General features: G+C 43.3%; 1 protein-coding gene across 2 annotated transcripts in view; it reads left to right on the top strand.

Annotated features, from left to right (window-relative positions):
- LOC141084725 (G-protein coupled receptor 22-like) overlaps nucleotides 1–20,530 on the top strand; it is a 204,797-nt gene extending 184,267 nt beyond the window's left edge. For both annotated transcript variants that reach the window (XM_073569594.1, XM_073569593.1), the window contains exon 3: nucleotides 16,400–20,530. In XM_073569594.1, coding sequence (XP_073425695.1) covers nucleotides 16,450–17,742 — 1,293 coding nt within the window. In that variant the 5' untranslated portion in view covers nucleotides 16,400–16,449 and the 3' untranslated portion in view covers nucleotides 17,743–20,530. The remainder of the gene's footprint in view (nucleotides 1–16,399) is intronic.
- The last annotated feature ends 1,496 nt before the right edge of the window (nucleotides 20,531–22,026 follow it).

The following is a 22,026-nucleotide window of genomic DNA, read 5'->3' as shown; positions in this document are numbered from 1 at the left end:
AGTTATATTCTAGTACATAGGGGGGCAGTATTATAGTAGTTATATTCTTGTACATAGGGGCAGTATTATAGTAGTTATATTCTTGTACATAGGGGCAGTGTTATAGTAGTTATATTCTTGTACATAGGGGCAGTATTATAGTAGTTATATTCTTGTACATAGGGGGCAGGATTATAGTAGTTATGTTCTTGTATATAGGGGCTGTATTATAGTAGTTATATTCTTGTACATAGGAGCAGTATTATAGTAGTTATATTCTTGTACATAGGAAGCAGTATTATAGTAGTTATATTCTTGTACATAGAGGCAGTATTATAGTAGTTTTATTCTTGTACATGGGAGGAAGTATTATAGTAGTTATATTCTTGTATATAGGAGCAGTATTATAGTAGTTATATTCTTGTAAATAGAGGGCAGTATTATAGTAGTTATATTCTTGTACATAGGGGGCAGTATTATAGTAGTTATATTCTTGTATATAGAGGGCAGTATTATAGTAGTTATATTCTTGTACATAGGAGGAAGTATTATAGTAGTTATATTCTTGTACATAGGGGCAGTATTATAGCAGTTATATTCTTGTACATAGGGAGCAGTATTATAGTAGTTATATTCTTGTATATAGAGGGCAGTATTATAGTAGTTATATTCTTGTACATAGGAGGAAGTATTATAGTAGTTATATTCTTGTACATAGGGGGCAGTATTATAGCAGTTATATTCTTGTACATAGGGGGCAGTATTATAGTAGTTATATTCTTGTACATAGGGGCAGTATTATAGTAGTTATATTCTTGTACATAGAGGCAGTATTATAGTAGTAATAGGTATGTATTATATTTTTGAACGCTGGCAGTAATATGTTTGTCATATTACTATATTGTATTGTTAATTTTTATATTAAATTGCAGACATAAAATAGCAGTTGATGCTGTGAGATTACAGCTCTGCAGTTTCCAGCTCTGGCTGCAGATAAATTCTCTATGATGTGAAATGAACTCATGCTATATCACGTGGACACATGTGAGTCTCTGAGGTCAGGACCACCACTGTATATGGATTTTTGCTTTAATGCCATTCTGCGCAGCCCCCCTTTCCTACGGTTGTGTTTGCGGAGTGATGTGGACATCGTGTTTATCCATCTCGGAGCAGTGAACCAGCCTGAAATGCTGAAGAAAGCTGAGCAAGATGCGGATCTGAACTGCAAGACCGGTCGAGCAGAATGGATCTGTCAAATGTCCTAACTTGCTCCTCAGATTCCAGACACTCAACAGCTAGAAGGCTACTGCCATCCGATGACCTATTTTCCGATACCGTTCACAGAAGGCATTCATCCTCCGTGCCTGGGTATTTCTACAAAATCACTGACTGCTATCTCATTCACATGTTATAGGGTTAATATTGCATTGAATAAATATCGACAGAGCCCAAGAGCTAGCACTCCTCATAGAGACGCTGTAGGCCGATTCTCTTCAATTGCCAGACTTTCCGCTTTAAGTCTTTGCACGTTGAGGTTGTGAAATGACCCAGATTAGGACACCTGAGCGGCCTCCATCTGTAAACTACAACTCCCAACATCTCACACTGTCTCTGTATAATCCAGAGACCATTCCAAGATGAAGTCCTCGTTCCAAATTTGCGACCCAATGATACACACCTGGTGGTTCCGTGAAAACTGGGTGATCAAGTAGCTTAGCGAGCTGTGTCCTGTCCCTGGTGATCTAGTGACTAAGCTTTAATAGCCGCTGATCAAATCATACAGTGCCATTTCTTCTTCAGACAATAGTTTGTGTGTGTTTTTTTTTTTTTTTTTTTTTTTTTTAAGTGTTGGACCATTTTCACCACTGAGCTACTAGATGACTGTCCATCCCTGGTAGTCTAATCAGTGGTGATCTAATGAACTTAACAGCGATCCTTGGTCACATAATTGCACAGTGGCCATTTCTGATGATCTACTAGATATCTAGTTATAGAGAGGTAAAGTAGCCATCCCTGGTGATCTAGTGGTAAACATTCCAATGATTAAAACTTGGGTTATGTTGTTAGATCACCATGAATACAGTAAAGCGGACCAGCCATCCTTGTTGACCACCCAAGGATCAGCCATGGAGTTCCTTAGGTTTGGGGCTAATTTCAGGCTTTCCAGTACCTTGCTAAGCATCCATCAGTCTTCCTGATGATCAAAAAGCCGAGTGTCCACTTGACTCAATCACTGTCTCTAGTGCACAGTGGTTTGCTGATCATATTTGCTCTACGGATGCCAATTATTTTGGCTACCTCATGTGCAACTGATTTATGAGCCGTAGCTGAACAAAAGTTCCTGAACAATGTCATCCTGTTGGATCAGTCATCAAAAATGAAATTACTAGCATGGCGCACAATGTCTGCTCGACAGCCTGCGGAGACGGGGATTGTGCATGTGAATACCAATCAGCCAGGCTGCCGAACCCATATTCTCACGGTAGAGGCATTTGCAAATAAATACAAAGCAAATATGTACAGAAGACCTGCAGACAGTGGAGTGCCGAAGCATCATCCACGGAAATGAAATTCTCTGGAATGATCGGTCCTACGTGATTTATATTGGGTGAAGCTCTGTTTTTCTGATACACAGCTCCAAATCCCCTGAAAAGACAAATTATTGCTTCCTAAAGCTGCCACTGGAGGGAGCTAAAGAGCTTACGTCACAGAATAGTGTACAGTGAGCTCCCTCCAGTGGTGATTGCAGGTAGGAAGTGTAATATTATTTAAAGGGAACATCTCACACGATTTCTGTGTCCAAAAAGTGGGAAGCATGAATCAAAGCCGGGCTGTTTGATTGCAGCCAGGTATATTTCTCTCTCAGATGCTCCAGCCTTTCAGAGAAGATCTAGACAATAGATCTGGCTGGAGACAAGACGCTGATTCATGTAGCTTGCGGTTCGACAGGTTCACTTTAATACTATATCTACGCAGGAGATTTTGAGCATTATAAGGATATGCTACACAATTCTTTTCTGTTAAGTTTCCTCCCTGAAAATAAAAAAAACTAATGTAAAAGGAGTTGTTTTCAAGTTTAAAAGTTATCCCCTATCCAATGGATAGGGAATAACCTTCTGATTGTCTTGGGTCTGACCGCTGTGAACCTCACAATCACGAGAATGAGCCCTCTGGAAGCTGCAGAGGTTGATCACGTGCACTGCTGCTCCATTCGTTTTTAGTGTGATCGCGGAGAGCAGCGCTCTGCTGATCTTCAGCACTACCACTAGAATGAATGGAGACGCGTTTCAGACCGCTGCGTCATTTCTATAGATGTCTTTGGGAAAACTGTGCAACATTTTTAAGTTACTGGACCAATGCAAGTCGAGGACACATGATGCAACTTTTTGTGACAGTATTGTGATTTTTAGGTCACACGACTTTTTTCTCTCAATAGAGGTCAACTGAAAAGCCAATGACCACAACTCCACCTCCATGGCTGCGTCTATTTCCATTGTGCTACTCAGTGCCAGTGTGACGGCGGCTGCCGGACGCCAATGTTTGCCATCTGTCACATGACTTAAGCGTGATCATGAAATTTTCAGTGCATTGCTGAATTATGCATGGAGTTTATCTTATCAACCTGCAATAAGGAAATAGGCAGCAAATATTGCCATTTCCATCACAGAGCTCTTCTAACCTTTGGGCACCCCAATGTAAGCCAACATAGGAATCCTAGTGGCCCACAGCAAACTTTGAGGCACAGCCCCCCCACTGGGAATTCTGAAAAAAAAATGTATTCCTCCTTTGGTAGCGAGTCTGCTGTACTGATGCATTTTTTGACGCAATAAATATTCCAATTTTGGCTTAATGCAGCTGCCACTAGGTGGCGCTCAATGCAGATAGATTTATACAGCTTGCATTGACCTTGATAGGAGCTGTATGAATCTGCATATAGTGAGCTCCCCCTAGTGGTGGCTGCAGGTTCAGTGCCAGATGCCCTTGCACCATGGACAAATTCAGCAGTTGTTCTTCCTGACTTTTTGTTAACTGTACTATTGCAAAAAAAAAAAAAAAAAAGGGGGGAGAAGGGGCATACTTACCAATATTTTACAACCACAATAGGGTCATTTAGGGCTTTTGCCTCCCAAACCTACCCACGTTTGTGCTGGGTGTGGATCTTTTTTGCTCTGGTTACTGAACTGTTCAGGCAAAATTGGGATTGTGGGCAAGTAGATAGGGTGACCATCATAAAAAGATGGGGTGTATACTTTATCCCTATATTAATGGGCAGATATGGAACTTCTGTTTCTATTATTTTCCAGGAGAGCACATTGATTCAGTAATATACTTCCCCATGGTCCCAGTTTCTACAGGGGCACGGCTGCAAATTGGAGAGCAAAAAGGGTAGAGGAGTAACAAAAGCCATGCCCAATGAGGACATTTTAGAGGAGTTTATTGGAAGTTCTGTGGAATGGTTTAAGGGTTTATCCCCTACCCACAGGATAGTGAGTAGCTACTGATCGCAGGCGGTCTGACCACTGGCAATGCTGGCCTCATCGGACTCCCTGCCATTTTGCATAACTTAAAATTTTAGGAATAAGTCTTTAATTGGCCATAATTTGGCGATTTAAATTCTGGGAAGTAATATTGCATCCCTGTATCCCTGTCTTACGAGATGTGGAAGAAATGAGTATTTAAGTCGTTAAGGAAGCATGATATTAAGTTTTATTCCAACGTGACGCACGATGGACGACAGACCCAGGAATGGAGTCTGACGACGAAGATTGATTCACTTATACAAAAATCTCCTGTAAATGCTGAATAAAGCTTCATGAAGTCCAATAATGTTTAAGATATAACGTTACAGTCCGTTCCTGAAAGACTCTTCAAGATGTCTGCTGAGACGGTGTCGCCCCAAACGAGGTCTGCGGAGAAAAGAGATCACAAAATGGGAAATGTTACCTCGTTATCAAAGGATTCTCCCTATTATTATCATCATCATCTCCACGATCCATTATAAAGCCTGAGTGGCAAAGAATGACATAAAGTACTCATCTGTAGCCAGGGCTATAAGGCGACGTATCGCACGACTGTGTCACAGTACTGTATTGTCATGCTTGAATGTATATGAGTTGGTGACTCTAGCTTAAGCACCTGTTCACACAGTGTTTATGCTTGGATGTGACGGTCAGTTTTAGAAATTTGTAACAGTACTGTATTGTGACATCAAATCTAATTTCCTAAGATATCACATTAAGATTTCTTTTTGCCACATAGTTACAGTATAACGTGGCCCTGCATTGCCTTCCATACAGTATAATTGCTCCACATAGCATGGCATGTAAAAGTTTGGACACCCCTGGTCAAAATGACTGATTGTGAACATTTAAGAAAGTTGAAGATGAAATTATCTCTAAAAGGCCTAAAGTTAAAGATGACACATTTCCTTTGTGTTTTAGGTAAAACAAAAATATATTTTTTTTCATATTTTACATTTTAAGAATTACAAAAAAAGAAAATGGGCAGATGCAAAAGTTTGGGCACCCTGCATGGTATAGTAGCATGCATAGTAGCTCCCCTTTTTGCAAGTATCACAGCTTGTAAATGCTTTTTTTGTAGCCAGACAAGAGTCTTTCAATTCTTGTTTGAGGGATTTTCATCCATTCCTCCTTGGAGAATTCCTCCCATTCTGTGAGATTCCTGCGTCGTCTTCCATCCTCTGCTATTTTGAGGTCTTGCCACAAGGTTCTCAATGATGCTCAGATCAGGGGACTGTGAGGGCCATTGTAAAACTTTCAGTTTGCACCTTTTGAGTTTGTCTATTGTGTATTCTGACGTATGTGTAGGCTCATTATCCATTTGTAGAAGCCATCCTCTTCTTCAGCTTTTTTCCAGATTGTGTTGTGTTTGCATCAAAAATTTGTTGAAATTTCATTGAATCCATTCTTCCCTCTACCAGTGAAATGTTCCTCGTGCCACACTGGCTGCAATACAACCCCAAAGCATGATTGATCCACCCCCATGCTTAATGAGATGTACTTTTACAAATGTTACCCCTTGTATCCCAGCCAAAAGCCTCTCACCCAGCCAAACCAGATCTCACACTTTGCATTGAAGAGGAGCAGCACCCTGAAACAGTGTCTACAAATTGAGATTTTGTTTTTGTCTTTTATCCCAAGTCATGTGACAAGGCTCGTTAAAGAGTCAATACTGACTTTTAGGATTGCTACTTCCTATAGGTGGCACTAGAGTTCCAGTCCTCTTTCTCTCTTAAGAGACAATTTGCTTTTTTCCTCCACCCACACATACCTTTGATCACTGTGGCCAAAGAGTTCTAGTTTAACCTCATCGGTCCACAGGACTTGTTTCCAAAATGCATCAGGCTTGTTTAGATGTTCTTTTGCGTACTTCTGGAGCCGAATTTTATGAGGTTTTCTTCTGATGACTCTTCCATGAGGCCATATTTGTGCAGGTGTCTCTGAACAGTAGAACAATGTACCACAACTCCAGAGTCTGATGAATCTTTCTGAAGGGATTTTGCAGTCAAGCGGGGGTTCTGATTTGCCTCTCTAGCAATCTTATGAGCAGCTCTCACTGAAATTTTGCTTTGTCTTCCAGATCTTAAGTCCCCGTTAAACATAACGATGTCCTAGAGATCCCACCAACGATCCAACATGATGGGATCGCTAGGACATCGTTAGGCTGATCGCTGGTGAGCGGTCACATAGACAGCCCCAGCGATCAGGACCAGCGATGCTGGACGCTGGTTTCCAAGGTAAACATCGGGTATCTAAGAGCTGCGCGACTCCTGGATACCCGCTGTTTACATTAGAGTCCAGCGTCACTGATCTCTCGCTGCCACACACCGCGATGCGCGCTGGCCAGCAGGAGACCAGCGATCGAAAAACGGCCCTGGCCGATGCTGCACGATCATCGATAACCGGCAGGGGGGACGGTCGCTGATCGCCGTCACACGCTGTGTGTGACGGGGCCTTTATTTTGACCTTCTCTGTTCCTGTTAATTACCATTTCTTAATAACATTTCAAATTGAGGAAAGGACAACTTAAAAACTCTTTGCCATCTTCTTAAAGCCTTCTGCTTTGCGGGCCTCCACCATTTTCATTTTCCGAGCGCTAGGCAGCTGCTTGGAAGAACCCATTGCTGCTGTTTTTCAGCACAAGGATAGAGGAGGCCGGATTTTTATAAAGCTGGAAAATTTGCATCACCTAGCCTTTCCTAACAATGATAGTGAACAAGCCATAACCCTAACAGGCTAATTAAGGTCTGAAACCTTGGTCAAAGTTATCTGAACACACAAATCTCCAAGGGCGGTCAAACTTTATTGGCCCAGTTTCCTTTGAGTAATTTTTAAAATGTAATAAATGACATATTTGCCCCCCAAAAAAAAGAAATGTGTCATCTTTAACTTTAGGCCTTTTAGAGATCATTTCATCTTCAACTGTTCACAATAACAGTAATTTTGACCAGGGATGCCCAAACTTTTACATGCCACTATCGTGCTCCATACAGTATAATGGCCTCACGTAGTGCTCCATACAGTATAATAGACCAGTCATTAAAAAAATACTCACCTCTGTCCGTTCCCCTGCTGCTCCGGTCTCTTCATGGTGTCTTCAGATCCTCTGCACACCCTCGGTACAGCGGGCGCGTGGTAATGACGTCATCGCGCCCCCTGTGCTGAAACATCAGATGCAGAGGGGGAATGATGGGATAGGGAGTGTCAGGTGTTGCTCCTTCCTCCATCATTGCTTTCAACTGTATCGGCATCTAGGAAACCAATATAGTTGAAAGTGCGATGCTGGGTGAAAGTGCAATGACATGCGGGGGACCTGCCTGGTGCCACAAGCCAAATATACTTGGGGGAACTACCCGACGTCGTGAGCCAAATATACTCACCCTGCGGGCAAGAGTTTGACATGCATGTGTAGAGAGAGAGACACACTTTGTAATCGCACCCCCTCCGGGTGACTGTCCCCGGTATTTCATTATGAGTTTACTTAGTTTGACAACCCATTTAAAGGATAGTAACGTGTTTAGGGCCAATTTTTTTTGCTAAAAATAATTTTTACAATTGAGCATTTGCAAAGTTTGGTAGGATTGTCCTAAAGGATTTGCACTGTCCTGATTTGTAACCACCGACCACATGAAAGTTTAGTTGAACTTGATGTGGTTATAAATCAGGTGGCAACATCTTAGAAAAACACAGATAAATGAAACTCACCATCCGAAAAAGGTCACAGACAGGTTCACAATGTTGATGAGTGAACGTGCTGGGATAAGGTGTTATCTGAACATGCTCGGGTGCTAACCGAGTGACTTCGGCATGCTCGAATAATATGTTTGAGTTCCCGCACCTGCATGCCTCGCGGCTGTTCGACAGCTACAACACATGTAGGGATAAACTAACAGACAGGCCGATAACCTAGGAAACGAGCTGTAAACTGTAGAATAATAATCCCTTCGGTTTTTAAGGATGGAAAATATTTTTAATAAGAGGTAAATTGCAAAAAGTGTTACTTTTTACAAGCACTTTGTAATTTTACCCATTTAACAAGATGAGACAATTCCATTTGTGACAAAAACCATAGATTCCCCCCACTGTCCTTGTCATGCGCTCAGCCTCTCGTGCCAGACGTTGGCTGCCCAAAGGCCAGGTTTCAATAACAGAACTGGTGGGGAACAGTCTGTAGCCAAAAGACACGAAGACATCAATAATCACCAAGACACAACGCCGTTCAGAAGCAGAGCCTCTCGTTTCAGTGGCCGCCTTAGGCTAGTCAAGTCTCCAAAAAACCCTGCGTGTAATAAAGGCTGTCAGAGAAAATATCAAGTCGTTGACAACGTAAGATTTAGACACCGTGAAAACAGCGAAAATTTCCATATTGTAAGCACAAGCGGGGTCTGAAATAGAGCTGATATCCCCACAGACCCCTCAGTGCAGAGTCCAGATGGTAAAAAGGCCGTGATCTGCTTATCTGTCCACAAAATACAGGAGCGCGGCCAATGTGCATGGAGAAAGGCTCGGGGTCACATCCAGGGGAGAATCTGAAAGCTTCAGGACCCTCGTACTATAAGTATACCAGGGCCATAAACACCCAGAGTGGAGTTAAGGTTGGTAGGGGGTCGTCGTCCTACTTCTGAGACCTGAGCAACTACAGAACCATATATAGGAGGCAGCACAATGGCTCAGTGGTCAGCACTGTACTATACATAGGGCAGCATGGTGGCTCAGTGGTTAGCACAGTACTATACATAGGGCAGCATGGTGGCTCAGTGGTTAGCACTGTACTATACATAGGGCAGCATGGTGGCTCAGTGGTTAGCACTGTACATAGGGCAGCACAGTGTCTTAGTGGGCCGCACTGTACTACACATAGGGCAGCACAGTGGCTCAGTGATCAGCACTGTACTATACATAGGGCAGCATGGTGGCTCAGTGGTTAGCACTGTACTGTACATAGGGCAGCACGGTGGCTCAGTGGTCAGCACTGTACTATACATAGGGCAGCATGGTGGCTCAGTGGTCAGCACTGTACTATACATAGGGCAGCATGGTGGCTCAGTGGTCAGCACTGTAATGTACATAGGGCAGCATGGTGGCTCAGTGGTTAGCACTGTAATGTACATAGGGCAGCACAATGGCTCAGTGGTTAGCACTGTACTATACATAGGGCAGCATGGTGGCTCAGTGATTAGCACTGTACTGTACATAGGGCAGCATGGTGGCTCAGTGGTTAGCACTGTAATGTACATAGGCCAGCATGGTGGCTCAGTGGTTAGCACTGTACATAGGGCAGCATGGTGGCTCAGTAGTTAGCACTGTAATGTACATAGGGCAGCATGGTGGCTCAGTGGTTAGCACTGTACATAGGGCAGTACAGTGTCTTAGTGGGCCGCACTGTTGCTTTTCAGCGCTGGGGTCCTGGGTTCAAATCCAACCAAGGGCAACATCTGCAAAGAGCTTGTATGTTCACTCCATTTTTGTGTGGGTTTCCTCTCAGTTCTCCGGTTTCCTCCTACATTCCAAAGACATACTGATGGGGCTCAAAATCTAATTTCCCCAACGGGGACAGTGATGATGATGTCTGTAAAGCGCTGTGGGATTAATGACGCTATATGAGTAAAATGAATAAAGAGGAGCGGTCGTACAGGAGCGTGCTCTTTCCTACTGTAGTATAGTCTCCCCTACAGGATCTTTTCTGACCCCCCCACACACACTTTCCCATCCTACATAGACATTAATGTCATGTCACTCATCTGCAGATATAATGGCTTCTGCTTTTCTGGGAACTATTTTTACAACATTTTGGAGGAGTCTGGGGGAATTTTTGCCCTTACACCCAGAAGAGCATTTGAGATCAGACCCTGATGTGGCGGGTCACAGTCTTGGTCCTTCTTCATCCCCGTGGTATTGGATGGGGCTGAGGTTCGGGCTCTGTGCAAAAGGTTCCACCAAACTCCCCCTCCATGTTTGTATGGACCTTATGCCCTGGGCACTGTCATGGAGAGCCGAGAAGGGTCTTCCCCAAACTGTTTCCACAAAGCTGGAAGCTACAATTGTCCACAATGTCTTGGGCTGAAGAATTAAGATTTTCCTTCACTGGAACGAAGAGTAAGCAGAGACCGACCACTGCTAACAATCCTTAGCATTATCCGATCTGTCACATGGTAGTAAAGGCGGATAGCTGGGTGTAAGCCCTGGGGTCCACATCAGTGAGTGCATGCGATGAAAGCCTTGTACTGGGATGGGGGTAATAGTCACTCGTTATGCGGGGATCGAATGCAGTGACCCACTTCATTACTTTTGCTAAAATAAAGGCCACTCCATCTGTCACTTCCAGGCGCCTCAGGGATGAGCTGAAGGATTTCTGCAGTTGTTCCCCTCCTTCACGTCATTATCAGGACTGCCTGACACAGACCTGTTGGATTTCCTCGCATTAGATATGGACAGGCCCGAGGGGGTAAATTGTTAAATTGCCTTGATGTAAAAGACCAGAGCTTGGGATTAATGATGGGAAACCCCAGACCAGCGCCCTAATTATAATGCACTTGACAAGTCCATTGCATGGGGGGGGGGTCAATATTTCTTTGGACCACTGCAGAACATATTAGGGACCAATTCTGCAGTGTTTTCCAAGGCTGCAGGAACGAAGATTTCTTACACTAGAGATGATTTAGGAATTGGAAATAGACAGCACGCGCTTCACTGGAGATTAACCCATACTGCCATCTACTGGATACAGAAGGTCTAGCATGTGCTTATTGGAGCATGAAAACAGCAAACCCTATAAAAATACTACAAAATGAAGCAAATATGTTTAGTGTAAAAAAGGGAATAGAGAAAAATAGTGCACACAGGGCTTGTCATAGGGACACACGACCGATGAGACTACGCAAAGTGAAAGGGGGTGTGAAGGAGGACACCGGAGAGATCACACAGAATCCCACCACTGCTACCACGTGATGAACACGCACCTCGCCTGACGTCACTATTACGTCGGAGGGATCACGCGGTACGGTCTCCTCACTTGCACCAACGAGATGTTCCACGTCCCCTAGGGACACATAAGGTCAGCTTGGCACAGTTTTACACAGACAGCCCCTGTCCAAACGGGCACAGGGAGGTGAGAGAAGGTGGCCTACACAGTCACTGACGTGGTACCACAAGCACTTCCAACCCTGACAGACTGAGAGGCCCCTTTCCCTAGCACCAGTGAAACACAGCTCTGCCAGCCCAGTAGGACTGCCACCAGCCAGGTCCTCAGAAACATGCCCAGTCCGTGAACGGGATTGTATCGGGCCAGAAACCAGTCCCGGGAGCATGTGAAGTTAAAACTGAGAATATAGAAGTGTGAATGGAACCACAAGAGCGTAGGTTAAACTATATATTTAATTGCCTTAAGGGCAAACTAGACATAAACACTATATACACAATGGTTATACATATACAATGGTCAGGTATGAAAATACAGGTAAAGTACAAAAGATATAAGCAAATGAATCACATCCATTACTGGTTTGATATTCAACCATGTGTGCTGTGCTGTATGGGGGCAAAGATAGCCAGCTGGTTCCTGTTCCTCCCAGCAGAATACTCGACATGGCCCCCCTTTAGAAGTGAACAGTAAGCAAGACAGAGAGAGTGCACATGGCCTTACACAAGCCTTTATCTCTTTGATTAGTCACACCCTTTTTTGCCCCCGCGATGGTCCTTATCCTCTTCCCCTGGGGGTTTGAAGCAAAATTTCCCAAAACCTATGAAAGATCATAACTTCCCAACAGAAGGTCACTGGGTCCCCATTACGCTTGGAGACCAAATACTGCTTTGCTTCCTGGCTTCTACTAGCCATTCTGCGTAACTTTCCACTATGGGGTGATAGAACGAACCGAGACGCTGGAAGCCGTTCGGACCGTTCCACAGATCTTGAAAATGTAACCAGTGTGTGGCTAGAACATATGATAACTCCATAGTCTCCTTAAATATCCTTATGAAATCCTGCCTGACTGGAGGAAGTTTGAATAAAGAAGTCACACAGCGTGGGATCCAGAGGTGGTCATCCTGTATGAGTCTGGACACTAACTGATGGGGATGAACCACCTGCTGAGCCAGGTGTCCTGTTACAGCTACACATGCTGAAGGATTGTAAGCTGCCAATAAAATCCCCCATATTTTTCACAGGGGGGAATAGGATCATGTATTAAGTACCTCTGGTTCTTCCCTCTCCTGTATCCTCTCCTATGTGGAACTTAATTTCTTCACCCAGCCTGGTGTCATTAATTATCCAGTCTTTCTTAACAAATAGCTGTTAACAGGTACGATAATGCAACAATGAGGAGACAGTGGTACTTAAACCAACAACTATACGGACAATATTATGGGATAGTGCAGACGGTGAAAATGAAACAAGTTATGTTACAAGAAGAATAAAGTAATTCAGATGAACAGGATTTTGGCACAATGCTATTTACACTCCATCGTTCTATTATTACCATTAAATAACTTATCGTCAGTGATGTCTTAGTCCTAATACCTCAACCTAAAGGGATTCACTGTTAATACTGGGCCCATCACGGTCGTCACTCTCTAGACTACACAAAATGTCACACAGGCCCGAACGTGTGTTAACTATACTAGCTGCTAGGCCACAAGTCCCAGATTGGCAAGTTATTCGGTCCACACATCACACTGGCCTCCTTCGTAACTTGAAGCACGGCCCGGGTCCCTACTTTGTACCATACGTCTACACTACAAGTGACGGTTCACACAAATGTCCCTCCGCTGCAACCTAGTCGTCTCACTGTGCCATGGTTCTGCTCACTCAGCTTAGCTCTCCCTGATCTTCTGTCTCTTGGGTGTTTACTCTGATCTGCCCTCGCGGTCTTTTATTCAGAGCTGCTTTTTCGTAATGGTATCTATAAGCCAGCTCACTGTACAGCACGTCCGCCCTGCTTCTTCAATTCCCTCCTGGGCCATTTATAATCACTAACTGCGCCACAGCTATCACCTGACCTGGTGTCTCCACCAATCTCTTCTCCGAGGGAACAAACTTCACTCTTGAGTTCCCGCTAATGCAGTTCTCTTTGCTTTCACTTTCTCTATCATCTTTGACCAGCAGATTGCGGTGTTTGCTTGCAGACATTCTGTTAGGCATTAACTGTGTGCGTCTTCTGACTTGTCCTACTCCTGACATAGCCATTACCGCTGATCCACATTGCTGTGATCGTTGCCCACAAAGCAAGAGATAGAGCTGCAGAGGATTACAATTACTTTCTTACAGATAGCTAAGTAGATAGATTGATATGACATGGACAGATGGATAGATATTAGATTGTCCTCGCTGTGCACTTTGATAAATAGGTGTATTATGTGAATTGAAGCAGATTTAGCAGGAATTCCCCTGACAGCACGAAGGTCCCTAAAGAAAATCAATCTCATTTAAATTAATTCACACTTTTTATAGATGTCACCTAACCCTGGATCTGGAGTAGGAGAACAATGTAGTCCTGAAGGCCCCAGAGAGCGACCGCAGGGACGGCTACTTAGTAGAACTGAAGATTTCATACAGTCGTTAACACTTGTATATGTGGTTTTATTGGGATTGTCCATCTTTGTCTTATAATCAAGAATGTTTTCCTTCACTGTCAGAAAGTAGAGTTTTAAATGAAATAAGTGCAGCGGAATGTGTATTAGAAATTTTCATTCTATAATGATTATGCTTTAGTAGCATTAGCAATGGTGTTGTAATGGGCAATATAAGTGATGATTGCAGGGTCCCTTTGAGGATGCAGGTCTTTAGCGTGATGTCCCCAGCCAATAACCGGCCTCTTGTCTCCTGTGCCCTATCATTAATGCACACAGCGGGTTGTATCACGTCAGTCACTGGCAGAGTGGGATGATTCACTCAGTGTCAGAGCCGGGATTACTGACTATTCATCTCATATTGATGCAAAGTTCTGCATTCGTGTCCTGAATCCAAAGTGGCCCCTGTTAATGAAGACATCCAGTGTGCACGCACGCGGCTCCGGACCCTCCGTGAATTGTTTATGCGCATTACTTGTGCTCTCCCCTCCTCACGACCATTGAAGAGTCAACGAACATGTCGCCAGAGACTCAGTAAAGTTAGACATGAAAAATACATAAAAATGTCCGTAATCTGGCATTAAATATTCTGGATAATTGGACGGTCACATAAAGGACAGTTTACGAGTGATCCCATTATAATTTTGTACTTGTCACGCTGTGACGGTCTTCAGTAAGGGAGAGGGGCCTCAACTGTCCCTGGAGATGGAACCCAAACTGTCCCTGTCCTGGGGGTACACTTAAAAGGTAGCAAGGCCCGTGTCTCTGAATTTACTATGCTCCTGTAAAACCCTAATCTGTCCCCTCCCCCCACCCCATGAGGTATGGGACAGAAATGAATGGTAAACCAGACACAAAGACAAAACAGAAAATCTATATCATACAAAAGCACTAACTAACAATAGGGAGGATAGGGACAGGGAGGAATAAACTAATTGGGAAAAGGGAACAGGAAACAAAAAACACACACGTACAACAGCAAACTACAGAACACCACAACTCCAAACGTCATCTACTTACTGTAGCTTTAGCACACAGCACAGGAAAGCAAATTTCCAGGAGCAGCAACAAACTCCTATTCAGCACAGTGTGTACTAAGAGCTAGGACGCAGAGCTTTCACCAGCAGGACAGAGAGGGTCTGGCCAGGTTTTATAGGAAGAGTTAGGGTACCGTTACACCTAGCGATGGACCAGCGATCCCGACCAGCGATATGACGCGGTCAGGATCGCTGGTGCATCGCTAGGTGGTCGCTAGTGAGCTGCCACACAGGCAGCTCTCACCAGCGACATCGCTGGGGACGGGGATCGCTACTTACCTGTCAGATGCGGCGATCCTGCGTCCTCCCGCCCGGCTCCACGCGTCGCTCGTCGTCACAGCAGGAAGCGCCGCAGGAAGTGGCCGACGAGGAATGATCCAGCAGCGTCTCGCGCGATCAGCGATAACCAGCGGGGGAGCCGGTCGGAGGTAAGTATCACATGCAGCGATATCGCTAGCAATATCGCTGCAACGTCACAAAATCGGTGACTTTACAGCGATATTGCTAGCGATATCGCAGTGTGTAACGGGGGCTTAAATGACCAGATCAAAAGCAGCTGAAATGGAGCTGCATGTTTCTTCCCAGCATAGAAATGGTTGTTAACCTCTTCAGCACCAAAGGAAGCCAAATTCATTTAGTATGGGATCCAAATACACATGCTAAATGGAAGATCTGCGATTCACAATAAGCAGTGATCTTCTACCCCCAGATCTCCCAGGTTGGTGTGACACACTCGTGACAGTATTTTTGGGTTTCATTTATTAGTGGATTTCCTATTTGATAAGTGACAGATTATCAGATTTACTGGATTAAAGGATGACAAATCAAAGGAATTTCGGAAGTATTTTTTCAGATTCATGGTGTCTTTTGGTTCTGTTTTTCAAATGGCCACCTCACGCTTCATTGGTATCAATAAACTATTGCACTAATATATTTAATCACCAAACAAAGGGGTCTAGTACACAAAATGGCCGCCTCATGATTCACTGATATCCATAGCTTCCATGAAAGTAATAAGCACCATCACCACATACAGTAGTGGTCAGTCTAGAACATAACATGGCTGTCTCGTGGTTATTTGGTATGCGTAGTTTTGATCATATCAGTTCTATCACCAAAGAGTGTGGTCCAGAACAAGAAATGTCTGTCTCGTGCTTTACTGGTATCCATAAGTTCAATGTAACTAATAGGCTCCAGAACACAAAATGTTCTGGTTCAGCTATACCATTTAGTAGAAATTTATGTAAGGAAGTAGTGTTCTAGTGACTTAATATGCTCTTGTTTTTGTTTGATCCGCAGGGAGAACCACAAAAGGAATTCCCCATTTCTAAGACTATGCAGAGAACAGAATGGTGTCAGCCAAGGAGACAGATATGTACGACGCCATTTTGGAAACTAGCGATGGATCCAGCTCAGATGCCGGCTGGTACTTCCCTTACCCACTGGGCTTCCAGGTTTCCCTTACCAGCTTCCTCATGCTGGAGATTGTGTTGGGATTTAGCAGCAACTTGACAGTACTTGTCCTCTACTGTATGCAGTCAAACCTGGTGGATTCTGTCAGCAACATGGTGACCATGAACCTCCATGTCCTAGATATAATTATCTGTGTGATCTGTGTCCCGCTGACAATAGTCATTATCCTGATCCCACTGGAGCAGAACATTGCTCTGGTATGTTGCTTCCATGAGGCATGCGTCACTTTTAGTAGCATCGCTACAGCCATTAACGTCTTGGTGATCAGTTTGGACAGGTATGACATCTCAGTGAGACCAGCAAACCGGGTCCTTACTCCAAGTCGAATGGTGCTGCTCCTCTCTTGTGTCTGGTTTGTGTCCCTCATGGTTTTCTTCATTCCTTTCTTCGAAGTGGAATTTTTTGGTGACCCAGATCACATGGCGACATGGCAGAATCGGACTTTGCTCTGTGTCAGCGTCAACGAGTACCACACTGAGTTGGGCATGTACTATCACTTGGTCATTCAGATTCCCATCTTTTTTGCAGCGGTGGCTGTTATGCTAGTTACCTACTCCAAAATTCTCCAAGCCCTCAACATTAGGATCGGAAACCATTTTAAGAGAAGCCAACGTCGAAAAACCAAGAAGAGAAAGAAGAGGAAATCTTCGGATCAAAGCACCATTGGGGAAACCAAGAGACTGGCCCCTCCAGCGGTGATACAGAACCCACCCATGAGGGTCCAGGCTTCCGTCTCTGTCATCATTGCCTTGAGACGGGCAGTAAAACGTCACCGGGACCGTAGAGAACGCCAAAAGCGTGTTTTCAGAATGTCTCTTATCATCATTACAACCTTCTTACTCTGTTGGGCTCCAATTTCTATTGTGAACCTTCTGATACTCTGTGTGGGGCCCAGTGACCTACTGGTGAAGTTACGAATCTGTTTCATCACCATGGCCTATGGCACAACCATTTTTCATCCTCTCTTGTATGCTTTTACCAGGCAGAAGTTCCGCAACGTCTTGAAGAATAAGATGAAAAAGAGGGTGGTTTCAGTGTTACAAGTTGACCCGGCTCCAGGTGGGACTGTTATACATAATTCTTGGATTGAGCCCAAAAAAGCTAGGAAAGCAAAGTTAGAATGTAGTGATGGCACTGACCGATGTTTGACTGACGCCGTGAAAGAATGATCTGATGTTTTATCTTAGAGTTGGTCAAATATGGACGGATCTCATGACAGTGGGATATTAGCACATGCATTTCATTGACTTCTAAAATATATATACTCGAAAGGGCCTCTCTGGAGCAACATTCAATATTGCCCTTGATTATATCCAATGTAAGCACTGCCATCTTACCTCGGTGGCTGGCTGGCCACAAGTCCATTCAGGCCATCTGGTTCCAGGTTGGATTAATCCAGGTGATGCTGTTCCTCCTATAACATGCAAGGAACAGTGAGTTCTCCATCATACGAGCATCGTTCTTCATGACATTAATGGGACCACTTACTGTTTCTATGAGGATAGTGAGTAGCATCGCATGCATTGACTTTCCATAAATCCTACCGGATATTGATCAGCCACTCTATTATACCATATGGGTATAATACAACAACAAAAAAATAGAAATATCTAAAAAGGGAGAATAAAAAACACTGTATTTTTATACAAATAATATTGGATTTAACTCAAACTGCAGCCATGAACTGTACATTTTAGAATTGTATAAAAAAAATATCAAAAAAGTTGTTTTTTAAGTTCAGATTTCAAAAAAATTCGTAAGATGTGCTGTACAATTTCAGACTATGAAAAGAAAAAAAAAAAAAAAAAAAAAAAAAAAAAGGCTTTCGGGACACTTTAGTCAACGTGCGTTAGTTTGCACAAATTTTAACTCCACAGAAAATATTAAATGTATTCTTCCACGTTTCTTAAAAAAAAAAAAATCAAAAATATACAAAAAATAAATGTGCGTAACCTTCCATTTTTATAAAAAGCATTAAAAAAAAAAATTGTACGATAGGTGCAAAATTCTAAGAATTGGTTTTGGTTTGCTGGTACTGTCTGTTGCATTCATGTGGTTTGTCCGGCTCGTCAGATCATTAAAGCACAATTGGATTTTCTTTTTTTGGCAATAGATTATCGTAATTAACGCAAAAAAAAAACCTTTAAAAAAAAAAAGTCTTGAACTGATGGAGCGGCTCAGATTCTCACGTTTTCAATGCTGAAAGTGGACATCTCGCCACGCTGTGTGGGGACGGCCATTTTATGCACTAGACCAAAAGTCACCATGGAGGTGCAGTCTCTCATCAGTAACCAGTGTTGTGATAATAGTAGTCAAGCCTAGTGAATACTTGCCATAGAGTGCCTCAGTAATGTCAATTTTTTTTTTTTTCAGATCACAAAATGGCTGCCTCTGTTGTGTGCTCTTTAGGACATACCTAGTGACCAGGTGCAAAGTCCACAGAACTTTGTGTCTACGTCACAGGAGCTTTTTAAGGTTTTACCTAGTAACCAGATGCAGAGGGTCCATAGCAACCATTGGTGTAGATTGTCCGCTGTGTCTAAGCAACAAGTAGTTTAAGGCCTACCTATTTGCCAGATGTAGAGTGCATAGCAACCTGTGTGTCTTAGTAACATGAGCTCATCAAGGACTACCTAGTAACCAAATGGAGAGACTCCATAGCAACCAATCTTGTAGGTCAATCTGCAGTGACTAAGTAGCAGGATATCTTTAAGGCCTCCATAGTAACCAGATGCAGACAGTCCATAGCAACCATTGGTTTAGATCTCTCTGCTCTAAGTGGCAGGAGACCTTTAAGGCCTCCATAGTAACCAGATGCAGACAGTCCATAGCAACCATTGGTTTAGATCTCTCTGCTCTGTCTAAGTGGCAGGAGACCTCTAAGGTCTCCATAGTAGCCCGATGGACACAGGGGACTGATCTAAATTAATGGTTTCTGTGCAGTCTCTAAGTTATAGGATGTTTTTAAGGCCTGCCTAGTAACCAGACAATGAAAGTCCATAACAAATGTATTAAATCAGTCCCCTGTGTCTAAGTAACAGGAGCCCACCTAGTAATGCAGAAAGTCCATAGCAACCAGTGGTATAGAGAAGTCTGCTCCGTCTAGGTTACAGGAGATCTTTAAAGTGTACCTATCCCCAATCTGGACCTGTCCTTTTTATTCAAGGCCTACCTAGCAACCGGATGCAGAGTCCATAACAACCATTGGTCCTCTACATCCAAGTTGGGTTTTCGGGGATCTTTTTCTGAACTGTTAAGTGTTTTTGTCACTTATCCAGCTGTCATAGGTAGCACATATTTTATACAGCATTTACAGTTTACATCTAGATCATTTCTTAGTTACAATCAAGTGATCAAAAAATATATAAAAATTAAGCTTCCTATTTATTTTTTCCAGTGTGTTTTATGTCAGGAAAATGCATCATGGGCCCGTCGTAGGCAGCAAATATGTCTGTCCTTTCTATACACAGTATCACAGCATCTCAGAGCCAATGTGGGATACTTTAAAGGGGTTGTCAACAGCAAATTGACAATATCCCCAACATCACTATATAAAATGACAAGATTCCATTTTGGATCCCCCCCGTCAATCCAAATCGCAGCTTCCTTTCCTATCATCACTATAATATTTGAGCTTGTGCTGGGACTTCCCACTGGGATAGATGGAGAGAGCTGCTATAAACACAGTCTGGCCCAATACACACACAATTTTTCTGTTTACAACCCCTTTAACTATAAGGATGTTTCTTTAGTTATGAAATTATTGGGTAAAAGCCATAGGGAAAACTACAGACAGTGATTGATGCTTTTACTGATGATGACTGTAAAAGGGATATATCATGTGGTACAACTCTGTATTTTTCTCATAAGCACATATGTATTCAAATGCAAATGAGATTAATAAAAAGAGATATTTTTTTTGTGCAATCTCAAATACACGAGGCATTGTATGCATCATTTCTGATCGTTGGGTTTTAATTTCCAATGTTATGTTTTCGACTGTAACATTTAGTTTCAGTGAATTAAAAAGGCAACGGAGCCCTTAGATATGAACGATCCTTGTGGGAAGACATCGGTATCAGATTGCTGGAATTCCGCCCCACCCCCATCAATTACCTGTTTGACGAATAGGGAGCAGATTATAAACTGTATGTGTAAACCATGAAAAATAGGATTCCACCAGGTCCGCAAGGACTCTCACTGATCAGTAGAAAAGAGTGCCAGCGGCGCTCGCCCGGTACTATAGCTTAGCACTACTCAGCCCATGGAATAAGCTGGTGGGCTTCTTATAGTATTTTATATTGTCAATTCATACCAGCACTGCTGCCCACTTCTAGCAGGATAAAAGTGCCATGTTTTGTCAGTTGGTGTGGGTCCTAGCAGTTATCACCTATATTTATAGGACAACCCCTTTAAACCACATTTTGGGGGGGGGGGGGGAAACGGGGATTAATCCTACCGGTAATTATGTTTCCAGGAGACCATCCTGACAGCACCATGGAGGATGTCCTTCTTATCCTTATAGGGACAGGAAACACACGAGAGGTTAAAAGACCACCCACACCACTTAGTGCTTTTTCCAAGTACCACACCAGAATGAATGCAACTCTGCTTTATTGAATCTCCATACACCATTAATCACATTAGTGCTAGAAATTCGAAAGGGAAGGAAACTAACCGTGCTGCCAAGGTGACTCCTGGAAACATAATTACCGGTAGGCCTAATCCCCGTTTTCCAGGACGTCCCTCCTGAAGGCACTATGGAGAATACCAAAGTATGACATTCTAGGGTGGAACCACTGCCTGGAGAACCTTTCGACTGAAAGCCGTTTGTTGCTCTGACAATACATCCAGTTTATAGTGCCTACAGAAGGTATTTAGGCTAGACCAAGTTGTTGCTCCACAAATCTGTTCTACCGAAGCACCTGCTCTTTCTGCCCAAGAAGTGAAGACTACACGAGTTGAATGGGCTTTTAAGCCCCCAGGAGGTATTTTTTCTTAAGCATAGGGATATTGTGGATCTAATCCATCTTGCTATAGTAGGTTTATAAGCTTTTTTCCCCTATTTCTGCCTCCGTATTGAATAAATAAATTGATGTCCTGTCTCCAGTCCCGAGTAGTCTCTAGATAGAGTATGACAGCATACCTTACATCCAACGAACAGAAGAACTGCTCTTTTTGGTTTTTAGGGTTCAAAAGGAGGGCAAAACCACATCCTGAAGCATGTTCTGGGTAGAAAATACTTTCGGCAGAAATGCTTGATCAAATCTAAGGATTATTCAGTCCCGTAGGATCTGAAGGTATGGATCCCGGACATACAAGGCCTGTATTTCCTTGATTCTCTTGGCAGAGATGATGGCTACAAAGAATTCCATCTTAAAAGGAAAGTCTAGCAATGCTTAGGTCATCTATGGGCTCATAGGGATGTTTGCATAAGGTATTGAGGACCAAAT

Source organism: Dendrobates tinctorius, unplaced genomic scaffold (genome assembly GCF_039654945.1).
Source record: "Dendrobates tinctorius isolate UK_male_01 unplaced genomic scaffold, ASM3965494v1 ptg000027l, whole genome shotgun sequence".
Taxonomy (NCBI): domain Eukaryota; kingdom Metazoa; phylum Chordata; class Amphibia; order Anura; family Dendrobatidae; genus Dendrobates; species Dendrobates tinctorius.
Note: the sequence above shows the minus strand (reverse complement) of the source record. Positions and strands in the feature narration are given on the sequence as shown.